The sequence below is a fragment of the Phodopus roborovskii genome, unplaced genomic scaffold (assembly GCF_943737965.1).
Source record: "Phodopus roborovskii unplaced genomic scaffold, PHOROB, whole genome shotgun sequence".
NCBI lineage: Eukaryota > Metazoa > Chordata > Mammalia > Rodentia > Cricetidae > Phodopus > Phodopus roborovskii.
The window spans coordinates 1,773,881-1,787,865 of NW_026125059.1; the positions used below are offsets into that span (position 1 = coordinate 1,773,881).

Below are 13,985 nucleotides of genomic sequence, written 5' to 3' on the forward strand. Positions count from 1 at the left end.
CATGTCCCAGGAACCTCCTCTTCCAGCTTCTGGACTTTTCTAATCTAACATTCCCACATTATCCTCACTCCTCCTTCGAACCAGTTCCAGAGGCCCGGGAACCACGTGGTTAGGTTTAGTGACAGCAGCGACCCACTGCCTTGGTATCGAATTCCTTTGTAAGTTACTTTTGCCATGCCGTGCCTAAACTGAAACGAGGAGGCAAAGGTTTATTTTGGCTCGCGGTTTCGATCTGTCCTGGCAGGGAAGAGGTAGTAGAACAACTCGGTTCTTGGTGACGGGAACGTGCTGGCAAAGGTTGTCAAGTCGGGAACTATGTCGTCGAGGCTCCACCTTCCAAAGGCGCCTCACGTCCCGGCATCTGAAGCTTTCTCTGCATTGCCTCACGCCTGATAGGGTGGGAAGGTACACAGAGGGGCCCAGTGCCCGACGTCACGGTGGTTGTCCCCTGCAGGTATTCCATGTGGCCTACGTGCTCATCAAGTTTGCCAACTCACCTCGGCCCGACCTCTGGGTGCTGGAGCGGTCCACAGACCTCGGCCAAACTTACCAGCCATGGCAGTTCTTTGCCTGTGAGTGTCCTGAGCTGGGGAAGGCTCTGCAGTTGGGCTATAGTCGCCTCAAGGCCTCTGATGCCAAGCCCTACCCTTGGGATGGCTTCTGTGTGTTTCGTTGCCCCTTGGGTAGATGGGAGCTGACTTCCATGCTTGGCGCTGGACGTGGGCGGTGTCACACTGCTGGTACCAGGACCCTTTGAGCCATCTTATTGCTCCTCTAGATTGGCTTCAGCTCAGGCAGCTCCCATGGTAACAAGGCAGCCCTGGCAGCTGTGGGCCTATTTCCTGCCAGCTGCCTGTGGCAGGAGGGAGCTGGAATCGTTGGCTGTCGTGGCCACACGTCACCCTGACCAATCGATCATGTTGGCAGGGTAGAGATGCTGATTACACAGGCCTGCCTGCCTGCCTAGTGACATGTCCCCCAAAACTCCCTGACAGGTTGTTGAAGACTGCCTGGGAAGAGGTTAAGGAATGTTTGTTCTGTGGCATGACCCAGGGAGAGGCCTGGGTAAATGGCTTATGGGAGGCTCTGCAGGCCAGCCTGGCATGGCCGCCTGGGGGCCTCTGCCTTGAGCCAGGGTTTTGCTCTCTCAGTAGTAACTTCCGGCCAATAGAACACGGGAGAGCAGTCCTGTTTCACAGACTTCGGGGAGCCCGGGGTGCGGAGCACTAGGCTGGGCCCCGGGGTTGGGTATGCTTCTGCTGGCCACTGTCCTCACCTTGTCATCCGTTTCCTGTAGCCTCCAAGAGGGATTGTTTGGAGCGATTTGGACCTCGGACACTAGAGCGTATCACACAGGATGATGATGTCATCTGCTCCACAGAGTACTCTCGAATAGTGCCTCTGGAGAACGGCGAGGTGGGGGTGGGGCGTAGCTGTGCTTGTACGGGGCGGGGGCGGGGGGTCCTTGTGGCCAAACTGGGCCTCTCAGCCAAGCCAACATGCGGTCTTCTTCAGATTGTAGTGTCCTTGGTGAACGGGCGTCCCGGCGCCACGAACTTCTCGTACTCACCTCTGCTCCGAGACTTCACCAAGGCCACCAACATCCGCTTGCGGTTCCTGCGAACCAACACACTTCTGGGCCACCTTATGGGCAAGGCGCTGCGGGACCCCACCGTCACCCGCAGGGTGAGCCTGTGGGTGTGGTTGGGAGCTGAAGGAAGGGTGGCAGAGCTAGTTTCTCAAGGCTCGGGGAGCGGGGAGGTGCCGGTGTCACCGCGATGGTGGCGCCTGGCCCTCATGGCCTCCCCTACAGTACTATTACAGCATCAAGGACATCAGCATTGGCGGTCGCTGTGTCTGTCATGGCCACGCAGACGTCTGTGACGCTAAGGACCCCTCGGATCCTTTCAGGTGAGGCCTTTTGTTCTCTGCCCAGCCTCATCTACCTGCCTGCCCAGCACAGCTCTGGCTGCCCGATGGGGCCTGCACTAATGGCTTTCCCGTCAGAAGAGGCAGTACTGTGTGAACCTCTCAGGGTGTCCTGGTCTTGGTTGTAACTTGCCCTGGATGTCCCAGAGGTGGGGCTGTAGACCTTTGGGATGGGCATCGACGACAGACAGGATCCTTGCCACACGCGTGTGTCATCCCTAGATGGTCATCCCTAGATGATTGCTTGCCATTTGTCTAGGCAGCCCAAACCAGCCCCCCTCACCTTTGAACTTTATCCCCTGAGGCACAAGGTCAAGGACAAAGGAACTGCAAGTTGCAAGTGTGCAAGTGTTCTCCATCTCATGTAGCTAGGCTCAGACCAGCCAAGGGCTTTGACCTCTTGTGTAGCACTGTGGCCTGGCACTGGCTTGGTTTATACAAGCTCCCAAAACCCACCCAGAGCCAGCTGCTCGGGCAAGATCCAGAATCTACACCCACCACCATCACACAGTTTGTGCCTGAGTCTAGATCCTCTGGTGGCCTGACCCCCCAGTAAGCCCTTACCTAAATGGATGACCGGAGCCTCGCTCTGGGTCAGGGCTCACATGACCCTTATTCTGCCTGGAAGCTGCTCTCAGGACACAGTCTGTTTGTCCGTCCGTCCTTCCTTCCTTCTTTCCTCCCTCCCTCCTTCCCCCCTCCCCCTCTCCCTCTTCCCCTCCCCCCTGCAGCAGCCGTATATTGCGCTCCCTGCAGACAAGGCCCTGTTGGCACAAGCACACCTGCCAGCATCTGCCACACAGGGACAGCACGGTTGGAGCTGTGTGGCAGAGCTGGCAGTGGGTAGCCAGCCCGTGGCGGCGAGACTCCCGTGTCTTGACCCGGTACTGCTTGGCCAGGCAGCCCACCCCAGCCCCACAACCGTCCCCAGAGGTCAGCAGCCCACCTGCCACTTCATTGCCTCAGAGTTCTTTGGTCTTCGGCTCAGTATAGGACCTTTTCTGGGGTCTTCAAGCTTCACCCCAGCTCCAGCTTCTGGAGGAAGTAGGTGGAACCAAGACTCTGGGCAGAGGCCTAGCCACACCCCCCTTCACACACTGACAAAACTGTCTCCTTCAGAGGCAGATGATGGCCCTAAAGTAGGTGTGGCATGGTGTCCCCAGCTGACGGGCGCAGGCTGGCTGTAGTCCTGGCCTTCTGAGTCCCCTGGCAGTATAGCTCTGGGCGCTGCTAATTGCCCTGGGAAATTAAATGTCAAGGGGAGTACAGCTCCCTATGGCTGGGGCGGATGGAGCCTATTAAGCCTATTAGAAACCACATTAGCCTTAGCGGGAACGGTGCCCCAGGATCTGTGCTTACCTGTTGGGAGAAGTCCACCGTTGGGCCTGTCTCCCATGCTCGGCTGGAACTGAGGCCGGCCCTCCCTTCAGGGCAGGAGGTGAGGGATGGTGTATGCTGGCATTTTTCCCAGAACCACAGACTCCAACGAAACATTATCACACAGCTCCATCACAGGCCGTATTCTCGGCCCACGTCCAGGCTGGGGAGGTGTCCTGCCCCTGCAGCTGGCTCTTCCCTGCCCCTGCTCCAAGCTCCCCTTCATCCCATCATTCCAGAGTTGTTCCACCCCCTACTTGTCCATACCGGGGCTCCCGCCTCTGGAGATGAAATTAAGTTGATCTTCCTGCCTCAGCCTCCAGAGCGATTATAGGTTGCCCCACGAGGCCTGGCGGCATGTACTTTGTCACGGTTTGCCTGGCTCAGCCAAATCCAGATGTAGAGAGATACTCTGGCATCTCCCCACGTGGCCTGGTCCTTAGCCTCACGTTGTTCCCACGGGGGATATTTGCTCTCCCCATAGTGTCTGGGTCTCCTTCTTGTCCCATGATCCTTGTTCTCATGGCCCCTTGCTTCCCCAGATCTCGTTCCTGTTTTCTGGAGTGTGTACCTCTCAGCCATGTTCTTTAGATGTTTGCTTAGCCGGGCAGTGGTACCACCTGCCTTTAATCCCAGAACTTGGGAGGCAGAGGCAGGCAGATTTCTGAGTTCAAGGCCAGCCTGGTTTACAAACTGAGTCCCAGGACAGCCAAGGAAGGCTACATTAAGAAACCCTGTCTTGAACCACGCCCCCCCTTAAAAAATAAGAAGACGATGGTTGCGTAACTAGAGTATGTTGCTTCTTGCTTGATGTCTGAGCCTTCAGACCTTTGTGGGGAGATCTTTACCTATGTCAGCATTAGGTACTCCACAGGGTCGAGGGTCCCTTGGGCTGTTCCTGTTGGAGTTGTTGCCATGTGTGTATGCCCTACTTGGAAGTGGGGGGGGTATGTGTGAGGGGTGTTTCTTGGGCCTCTGCTCTCTGGCTCTGAGATCTAAGAATGCATGTGTCTTTGCTAATCGGGGGCCAAGGCCCTCCTTGCCCTTTGGGAGCAACACAGGGCTTCCTGAGAACAGCTCATGCTTTCCATTTGCCTGCCCAGTATCGAGCATCCTCAGCCCCAGCTACCCCCTCACGGCCACCTTTTCCCATTGACTGTGTCTGCCCCCTCCTTTACCTATTCCATTGAGAATCTTACTTTCCTTTAAAATATTTTAAGCATTTTCTATGTACGAATGAGTGTTTTGCCTACATGTGTGTATGTGTGTCGAGTATTTGAGGAGGGCCAGAATAGGAGGGTGTCAGATCACCTGGAACTGGAGTTACAGATGGCTGTGCGCCATAATGTGGATTCTAGGAATCAAACGCTGGTCTTGGAAGAGCAGCCGGTGCTCCCAGCAACAGATCTTTCCAAAGCCTGGTCTTGGCGCTTGGCTTGGGTTTTTTTTTTTACATTTCATAATTGCATTTTTTTTTTCAATTCTAGAAGTCCTGACTAGTAATTTTTCACATCTGCCTATTTTTAGGTTCCTTTGTTTATAGTCATCTGAAACAGCCTTCCACGGCATCTACCAGATTGTTCCATTAAACGGAGTTCTTGGGCTCAAGTCCGCTCTGCATGGCACCCGCCACCCCCATTTTCTTGTTCCCGAGCAAGGTTTCCCCGGGGCTCTATCTGTGACTAGGAAGACTCCCCTCCCCCCCGCCCCCCGGGTAGACCCGGAAGGATTTTTACCAGTTGGCCAACTTTACACCTCTTACTACACCGCCTTTGCTTATTATCTCAGGCCTTCCGTGACCATGCAGATCACGCGGAAGCGAGACCCCCACTGCCGACCTTTGGCTCTCCCTCCGAGGGTTAGGCTAATAGATGCTGTTTATCTGTACTGACAGGTAGTTGGTTTCTTCTCCTCTACTGAGGCTGAGGCTTTTCCAGAAGCCCTTGGGATGGGAGGGGCATCAGGCTTGACTCCCAAGGCCACGGGGCCCCCTGTTGGGGATCACCGGGAGTAGAACTTGGTGATCTGAGACTCTGAATTTCTGGTGGGCTTCCGGCCCCCTGCTCAGGAAATGCACACGCTGTCCCTGAGTGGGCTGGCTGTGACCCTGCCACGAGTTGGTAGAGTGCAAGGAAGTGTTGGTTTATGCACAGCGTATGCTCCAGCTTGTCCTCATCTCCAACCAGCTGTCCCCCTGCCCACTGGGACAGCAGGCAGGCCTCCAGCCTCTGGAAAGAGGAAATGGTTCTTGGCCACTTGCCCCTGGGGAGATGCCCTAGATATACGGGGGTGTCCGGCTGACACAAGGATTTCACAGGCTGAATGAGATCCAGGTCCAGGGTTTGTGGGCTGGGCAGCACTGGAAGGTGCCAATGTTACACCCGTGCTAAGCTCCTAGCCTTTCCCACCTTCAACAGTACCCTTCTCTCTGACACATAAGGCTGTCACAGAGGTCCCCTCTCCTCTCTGCTGACACAGGGAGTCTCCGCTGTCTCCTTTCTGTCTTCTGTGCCCATTCTCTGATGCTTCAGCCATGTGCGGAGCCACATAGGGTAGGAGTAGGGAGTCTGGACCACAGCTTACTGCGTGACAGCTGGGGAGCTGTGGGGAGGGGGACCTGTGCCCACACAGCAGCAGGCTGGCGGTGTCCGGGCACATACCACCCACCTCGTCTCAGCCCTCTGTGGTCTCTGGGCTCCTAACTCCTCCGTGTCCCTTCACAGGCTACAGTGTGCCTGTCAGCACAATACATGTGGAGGCTCTTGTGACCGATGCTGCCCAGGCTTCAACCAGCAGCCATGGAAGCCTGCCACCACTGACAGCGCCAATGAGTGCCAGTGTGAGTGTTCTGTGCATGCGTGCACCGCCAGCGCCCTTGCATGACTCAGGGAGCGTGTTCCAGGGGTTCCAGAGACTCTCCTCAGGACAGTGCTAACCATCAGCCCTGACTCCACAGCCTGCAACTGCCATGGTCACGCCCATGACTGTTACTACGACCCTGAGGTGGACCGGCGTAACGCCAGCCAGAACCAGGACCATGTGTACCAGGGCGGGGGCGTCTGCCTCGATTGCCAGGTAGGCTGGGCAAGGTGGTCGGGTGTAGGTGGGCCTGTGTGATGGCAATGCAATGGAGACATGCCTGGACTGAGGGAGCTGTGTTCCCTGTATCCCCAGCACCACACCACGGGCATCAACTGTGAGCGCTGCCTGCCTGGCTTCTACCGTGCCCCTGACCAGCCGCTGGACTCACCCCACGTCTGTCGCCGTGAGTAGAGCCGTGTTCTAAGCCGTGGAGGCTGTGAGTTCCAGGCTGGGAGGGTCTTAGTCTCCCAGACCTCCCCACCCCAGGAGGCGAGGCCATAACTCCCCGTCGTCGTTTGGTGACTTTTATCTCTGACTGTTCTTCAGGCTGCGACTGCGAGTCAGACTTCACCGACGGGACGTGTGAAGATTTAACAGGCCGCTGTTACTGCAGGCCCAACTTCACAGGAGAGCGGTGTACAGTCTGTGCCGAGGGCTACACTGGTTTCCCACACTGCTACCGTGAGGACCAGCTGGGAGCTCGGGGTGGGGGTGGATGGAAAGGCAGACCCAGGGTTGCTGTCTGAGGGGCTCTCAGAGGGCTGAGGAACGCACTGCAGAGGACCCAGAGCTCTGGGGTGCTTGGTGGTGCTGGAGGCCGAAAGCTCGCCCAGCAGACCTGGTTGACATGTGTGTGATATTTACCCCCTCAGCTGTGCCCTCGTTTCCCCTCAACGACACCAGAGAGCAAGTATCACCTGCAGGACAGATAGTGAGTAAGTACGCTGAAGTGACTGACGTCACAGGAAGGAGTGTGAACCAAGGACGGGTTTTTTTTTTTTTTTAATCTTAGTTACCTTTCATTTAGTCTCTTCAGTTTTAAAATTAATTTTTACTTCATATGCATGTGCGTTTTGCGTGTATGTCTGTGCACCATGTGCCTGCCTGGTGCCCGTAGAGGCAGAAAAGAAGGTGTTGGACAGCCTGGTCCTGGGGTTACAGTAGCTCTGAGCCGCCCTGTGGTTGCTGGGATGGATCTAAATCCCAATCTTCTACAAGAACAGCCAGCGCTCCAAACTGCCGAGCTATGTCTTCAGCCCCCAATTTTTTAATTTATTTTTATAAATAATGCAGGCACATTTGAAACCCTGACAGAAGCTCAGTGCTTGAGAGCAGCCTTTTGGGGCTGTAGCTGCAGTTCAGGGGTGTAGCCCTTGCCTAGCTTTCACAAACCTCCGAGCTCCATCCTCAGCACCTCACATGCACGGTCTGTGTGTGCTCATTCTTATAAACACTGTAGTGAACCACGCACGCTGTTTAGGGATTGTGTCTGCTCCCACCACAATCCCGTAAACATGTCTTTTCACAGCCCGGTATGGAGCATTGAATTAACTAACTGCCCTGCCCTCCTTCCAAAAGATGTGACAGACATCCAGACAGCAGTGTCTTTTCATGGTCTTGTCTCCACAGGGTGTCTTCCTGGAAGTCAGCAGGCTCTCTCTGGCTTATCAGACTTCCATATTTTGTGGCCTTTTGCCCAGGTGCCAAGTTGCTTTCCCAGCATACGGCAGCATACTGGTACACTGGCTGTGTGTACAGCTGTTGCCTGGACTGTTGCCAACCTGCACAGGAATAGCCTCGTGAGTGGAGGCTTCTCTCCCAGTGCAGAGACAGGCGCCTCCTTCTCAGGGTTTCTGGGTTATTGTTTATGTTCAAGACAGGGTTTCTCTGTGTAGCTCTGGCTGTCCTGGGAACTCATTCTGTAGCCCAGGCTGGCCTCAAACACAGAGATCCGCCTGCCTCTGCCTCCCGAGTGCTGGGATTAAAGGCGTGCGCCGTTGCATCCAGCAAGATGGTTTATATTTTGCAGTGTTATTGTTTCCCTAAGGCACTAACTTTGGGAATTTCACTTTTGTTAGATCCTGATTTGTGCTCTGTGAGTGTGCAGTGGTGTGACTTTGGGGAGAAGTTGTATTTTTTTCAGGTGGGACGGGTTGGTTTCTGCCCCGTGTCTAAGCCTCCTGCTCCCGCCTCCCAGATTGTGACTGCAATGCCGCAGGCACCCAGGGCAATGCCTGCCGGAAGAACCCGCGGTTGGGACGCTGCGTGTGCAAACCCAACTTCCAGGGTACCCACTGTGAGCTCTGTGCCCCTGGGTTCTATGGCCCTAGCTGCCAATGTGAGTTCAGCCCCCTCCTTACCCCACTTGGGAGGAGCCCTGTAGCAGCTAAGCGTTGACTGACCAGTTGGTCCTGTCTTTGCAGCATGCCAGTGTGCCAGCCCTGGGGTAGCCAATGGCCTCTGTGACCCAGAGTCAGGCCAGTGCACATGCCGTACAGGCTTTGAGGGGGACAGATGTGACCGCTGTGCCCTTGGCTACTTCCACTTTCCTCTCTGTCAGTGTGAGTGGTCTCCCTTCCCGCGGCCTAGGCGGTTGGGGTCCCCAAGGGACAAGCTGCCCCTGCCAGGGTCCCCAGTGACACATCCCACTCTGTCTACAGTGTGTGGCTGCAGTCCTGCAGGGACCCTGCCTGAAGGCTGTGACGAGGCTGGCCGTTGCCAGTGCCGACCTGGGTTCGATGGCCCTCACTGTGACCGCTGCCTCCCAGGCTACCACGGTTACCCTGACTGTCACGGTGAGCAGAGAATTAGGGTAAAGGGAGGAAGGGGTCAAGCCGTCCCCACGGGATCAGGGTCCGACACCCCTCCCCCCGCGCCCCTGTGCCCATAGCTTGTACCTGTGACCCTTGGGGGTCCCTGGATCAACACTGTGGAGTAGGTGGTTCGTGCCGCTGTCGTCCTGGCTACACAGGCGCCGCCTGCCAGGAGTGCAGCCCCGGCTTCCATGGCTTCCCCAGCTGCATCCGTAAGTTTCCTGGGAGAATGGGAGGCGGGCGGTTCATAGCCCTGCCTCGTGCTCACTGACTTCACCCCACAGCCTGCCACTGCTCTGCTGACGGCGCCTTGCACACCGCCTGTGACCCTACCACGGGGCAGTGTAGCTGCCGGCCCCGCGTGGCAGGACTACGGTGTGATATGTGTGTGCCGGGTGCCTATAACTTCCCGCACTGTGAAGGTGAGCTATGGGTGGTGCAGCAGACGGCAGCCCTGTTTGTGTGATGCGTGCACTGTTCGTGTGTGGGGGGGGGCGGGGGGGGTCCGCCTGTGTGTTCTTCCAGGGACTGTGTTCTGTAGCTGTGTCCATGCACTGACTAGGTTTTGTTTCTTTTTTTTAAGGTTGCTCATACGTTGTATGTTGTGTGATGTTTCTGTGTGCTGCGTATGTTCCCGTGGTTTGTGATGTTCATGCAGCTGGCTATTCATGTGTTTGCTCTGTGTGCGTGTTATGTGTGTTCACTTGTGTGTGATAGTTCACGTGTGTTCATGCATGTATCCACATGTTGTGGCCACTTTCCACATGATGGAGGAGCATGTGCACCCTTGACACATTGGCAAGGGAGGTTCATGTTTCCACTTCTGTTCACAACTACAAGAGGGATTTGGGTTCTGTTTGGGGCTGGTAGGCCACTGGCCTTGGGGTCACTCACTGAGGAGTGATCAGAGCTCGGTTACCTCTCCCTAGCTGGTTCTTGTCATCCTGCTGGACTGGCCCCGGCTAATCCTGCCCTTCCTGAGGTGAGCATAGGATTGCCCTTGGTGCAGGATTAGGCAGGGGACCCAGCCCAGGTAAAGGTCTGAGGCCCAGAGAGACCCTGGCTTCCTGCCTACTGCTTGTTTGCTATGCGACCTCAGGCATTTTCTCCTGCTTGTCCTTTATTTTCATCCTGGGTGGCTGCCAAGCACGGGGCAAGGGCAGGTGAGGGTCTTTGGCCTTCTTTTGTCCTTTGCCAGGACTCGAGGGCTATTTGGAGGGGACCTCCGCCGTGCACCCACAGTTTTACCCTCTCTCAGACACAGGCTCCCTGTACGTGCCGGGCTCACGTGGAGGGGCCAAGCTGCGATCGTTGTAAACCTGGGTACTGGGGCCTGAGCCCCAGCAACCCTGAAGGCTGCACGCGTGAGTCTGCCCGGGAGGGATGGTTAAGGGCTTGAAGGGTAGGCCCCCAGGCTCTCCTGTCCCCCAGGGCTCTCACTCCTGCTCTGCCCTCCCCAGGCTGTAGCTGTGACCCCCGAGGCACACTGGGTGGAGTCACTGAGTGCCAGTTGGTGAGTCACTGTCAGGGTACTGGGTTGGGGTCTGTGGGTCAAGTGCATTAAGACCCTGCTCCACCAAGTGTCACTTCCTGTCCTCCCCAGGGCAATGGGCAGTGTTTCTGCAAGGCCCATGTGTGTGGCCAGACCTGTGCAGCCTGCAAGGATGGCTTCTTCGGCCTGGATCATGCCGACTACTTCGGCTGCCGTAGTAAGTGCTCTCACACACTGGCCCCCAGACTGTCTGTGCTGACTCATGCACAGTGGAAGACCGAAGCCCAGGGAGGTGCAAATGGGTCAGGCAGGCAGAGCTCTCACTCTGGCAATAGCAGAGTGATCAGAGGTTCAACTGGGCCCCGGCAAACCCCGTGCTGGAGGCAGCTCTGTCCTGACGCGTGGCCATTTGCTCCGAGCTGTGCTCGTAGCAGACATCGCTAAGCCAGAAGACTCTTAAGGGCTGATGTTCGCTTCTCTACTGAGGGTGTGTAGAGACCTGCCTGTGAGGCCTAAGCTGGAGGAGGAGGGTTGTGAGAGGGACCCCTGAGACTGCTTGGGGCTAGGCAGCCTCTGATCCTGTTCTTTCCCAACACAGGCTGCAGGTGTGATGTCGGTGGTGCCCTGGGCCAGGGCTGTGACCCAAGGACAGGTGCCTGCAGGTGCCGCCCTAACACGCAGGGCCCCACCTGCAGCGAGTAAGTACCTCCCAAGTGCCTCCAGCTGGCTGGGCTCGGGCTGGGGAGGCCGCATGTGTTGTGCCCTGTCTGTTTTCGTCGGGAGCCCACAGGGTGCCCAGCTATGGCTTGGAAGTCTGGGTGGCCGCGTAGGGCAGTGCCTGCCCCACCCAGACACCTGTGCATGGCAGGCCGGCGAAGGACCACTACTTGCCAGACCTGCACCACATGCGACTGGAGCTGGAGGAGGCAGCCACTCCCGAGGGTCGTGGTGTGCGCTTCGGCTTCAACCCCCTGGAGTTTGAGAGCTTTAGCTGGAGAGGCTACGCACACATGACACCTGTCCAGGTGGGCCGTGCTGCCAGGGCTTGGCACAGAAGTGGAACCAAACCAGATGGGTCTGCTGGCAAGGAGGCCAGCAGCACCTCAGAGTCGAGGGAGCCCGGTCAGCGATGGCCAGAGAAGTGACCCTGTTGTCTGCCACCCCACTGCAGCCCAGGATCGTGGCCAGGTTGAACGTGACCTCTCCTGACCTCTTCCGGCTGGTCTTCCGATATGTCAACCGCGGACCCACGAGTGTGAACGGGCGGGTGTCTGTGCGTGAGGAGGGCAGGCTTTCCGGCTGTGTCAACTGTGAGTGGAGTCTGCTCACCCGTGCCGTCGTCACCCTGGCCCTCCACCCCATGGGAGATGTACATGGCCCGGGGGAAGTTTAACCCTGGGGACGGGGTAGCCCGAGGACTGAGCCCAGGCCTCTTGCCCTCTCACCCCAGGCACCGAGCAAAGCCAGCCAGTGGCCTTCCCACCCAGCACAGAGCCTGCCTTTGTCACTGTGCCCCAGAGGGGCTTTGGGGAACCCTTTGTGCTGAACCCCGGCGCCTGGACTCTGCTGGTGGAGGCTGAAGGTGTACTCTTGGTGAGGCGAGGACCACGGCAGGTGGGGGCAGGCCCTGGGCCCCAGAGCCTTGGCGCTTACCTCCCACCTCTCCCAGGACTACGTGGTCCTGCTGCCAAGCACCTACTATGAGGCAGCTCTCCTACAGCACCGAGTTACCGAGGCCTGCACCTACCGGCCCTCAGCCCTGCACTCCACGGAGAAGTAAGGTCCCACAGGATGGGTTGGGGCTGGATCCTGGGTGAACCCACGATGACCTCAAACTTTGTTCTCCAGCTGCATCCTCCATGCTCACCTACCCCTGGATGGCTTCCCTTCAGCTGCTGGAACCGAGGCCCTGTGTCGCCACGACAACAGCCTCCCCCGACCCTGCCCCACAGAGCAGCTCAGCCCTTCACACCCGCCACTGGCGACCTGTGTTGGCAGTGATGTGGGTATCTGAGGGTCTGTGGAGGGGCGGGTGCTGTGGGCCTTGGTCTGGAGGGAGGGGCCTATCCCAGTGGCAGAGCGTCTGCAAGGCAAGGTTGTGAGACGATGGAGCTGGCATGCATGACCCAGAGTGGCTTCTGCTGTTCCCAGTGGATCCTGGGTGTGAACGGGGACTTACTTAGCTCTTCTGCTCCCTCCATGACCTGCATTTGCCCCTTCCCCTTGGAGATCCCCTGGGCACCAAGACCTAGCCTTAGGCAGCTGTGGGAAGGAGGAGGACCTTGGGCCCCTGGACACCCTGCCCTCCCCCAGGTGGACATCCAGCTTGAGATGGCTGTGCCTCGGCCTGGCCGATATGCTCTGGTGGTGGAATATGTCAGTGAGGGTTCGCACCAGGAGGTAGGCGTGGCTGTGCACACCCCTCAGAGAGCCTCCCAGCACGGGATGCTCAACCTCCATCCCTGTCCATACAGGTGAGCTTAGTTAGAACAGGGAAGGGTTGATGGGACCCTGCCCAGGGCTTTCCACTTACAGTCTATCCCTCCCTCCCCACAGCTCCCTGTGCCGGGGTCCGGCTCGGGATACCCAGCATCACCTGGCCACCTTCTCCCTGGACTCTGAGGCCAGCATCCGGCTCACGGCTGAGCAGGCTCACTTCTTCCTGGTAAAGCCCCTTGAGCCATCACCCCAGAGCCTCTTCTTCTAGCATATTTTAAATATCTGGAAAAGAGGACGGAGCCTTCGGGTCCTGGAGCTCGTGCGGTGTGGTAGCCTGACCCTGTTTGCTCGTGATAGAGATGGGGTGGCTGGAGACGGAGTAAACCGTTGGGGTACCATGGGGGCTGGGGGGCAAGCCCTGGAAACTGTTCTGTGTCCCACAGTCTGGGCTCCAGGCAGAGGGCAGGAGTGGTTGTGTTCAGGCTCAGTGGACCCCTGGGAACAACACACCATCCTTCCGTCCACAGCACAGGGTCACCCTGGTACCTGTGGAGGAGTTCGGCACAGAGTTCGTGGAGCCCCGGGTCTTTTGTGTGAGCACTCATGGCAGCTTCAGCCCCAGCAGGTAGTGGTGCTGGGCTCGGCTAGGGTGGCTAGCCGGGACCCTTGGCCGCGAGAGTGTACTTACCCCTGCTACTTCCTAGCGCTGCCTGTCTACCCTCCCGCTTCCCGAAGCCGCCGCAGCCCATCATCCTTAAGGACTGCCAGGTCTTGCCGCTGCCTCCTGACCTCCCTCTGACCCAGTCACAGGAGGTGACGCCAGGTGCACCCCCAGCTGGACCGCATCCTCGGCCCCCAACCGTCGTGGACCCGAACGCAGAACCCACCTTGCTGCGCCACCCACAGGTGAGGGGTCAGGTTAGATGGAAACCTCCACACAGATGGGCATGGGTCAAGGCGGGGCTCTGGATCCCTGTCCTCCACCAACCCCGTGCTCGTGCTCGGCGGATGCTCCAGACAGCAGCGGGAGGGATCAGCTGTTACCCGCTCCGGCCACTCACCGGAGACTTTTA

At 57.7% G+C, this 13,985-nt stretch overlaps 1 protein-coding gene across 1 annotated transcript in view; it reads left to right on the forward strand.

Moving 5' to 3' along the window:
• Positions 1 to 13,985, forward strand: part of Lama5 (laminin subunit alpha 5) — a 43,855-nt gene that overhangs the window by 13,259 nt on the left and 16,611 nt on the right. Inside the window, exons 3-30 of the mRNA XM_051185077.1 lie at positions 455 to 572; positions 1,298 to 1,416; positions 1,516 to 1,686; positions 1,814 to 1,911; positions 6,030 to 6,145; positions 6,263 to 6,381; positions 6,481 to 6,571; positions 6,715 to 6,849; positions 7,041 to 7,103; positions 8,366 to 8,506; positions 8,592 to 8,729; positions 8,829 to 8,963; positions 9,059 to 9,193; positions 9,266 to 9,403; positions 9,911 to 9,963; positions 10,240 to 10,345; positions 10,442 to 10,494; positions 10,585 to 10,690; positions 11,072 to 11,171; positions 11,342 to 11,498; positions 11,645 to 11,783; positions 11,924 to 12,066; positions 12,143 to 12,249; positions 12,322 to 12,475; positions 12,787 to 12,947; positions 13,030 to 13,138; positions 13,440 to 13,537; positions 13,617 to 13,818. Of these exons, the coding sequence (XP_051041034.1) occupies positions 455 to 572; positions 1,298 to 1,416; positions 1,516 to 1,686; positions 1,814 to 1,911; positions 6,030 to 6,145; positions 6,263 to 6,381; positions 6,481 to 6,571; positions 6,715 to 6,849; positions 7,041 to 7,103; positions 8,366 to 8,506; positions 8,592 to 8,729; positions 8,829 to 8,963; positions 9,059 to 9,193; positions 9,266 to 9,403; positions 9,911 to 9,963; positions 10,240 to 10,345; positions 10,442 to 10,494; positions 10,585 to 10,690; positions 11,072 to 11,171; positions 11,342 to 11,498; positions 11,645 to 11,783; positions 11,924 to 12,066; positions 12,143 to 12,249; positions 12,322 to 12,475; positions 12,787 to 12,947; positions 13,030 to 13,138; positions 13,440 to 13,537; positions 13,617 to 13,818 (3,405 nt within the window). The remainder of the gene's footprint in view (positions 1 to 454; positions 573 to 1,297; positions 1,417 to 1,515; positions 1,687 to 1,813; positions 1,912 to 6,029; positions 6,146 to 6,262; positions 6,382 to 6,480; positions 6,572 to 6,714; positions 6,850 to 7,040; positions 7,104 to 8,365; positions 8,507 to 8,591; positions 8,730 to 8,828; positions 8,964 to 9,058; positions 9,194 to 9,265; positions 9,404 to 9,910; positions 9,964 to 10,239; positions 10,346 to 10,441; positions 10,495 to 10,584; positions 10,691 to 11,071; positions 11,172 to 11,341; positions 11,499 to 11,644; positions 11,784 to 11,923; positions 12,067 to 12,142; positions 12,250 to 12,321; positions 12,476 to 12,786; positions 12,948 to 13,029; positions 13,139 to 13,439; positions 13,538 to 13,616; positions 13,819 to 13,985) is intronic.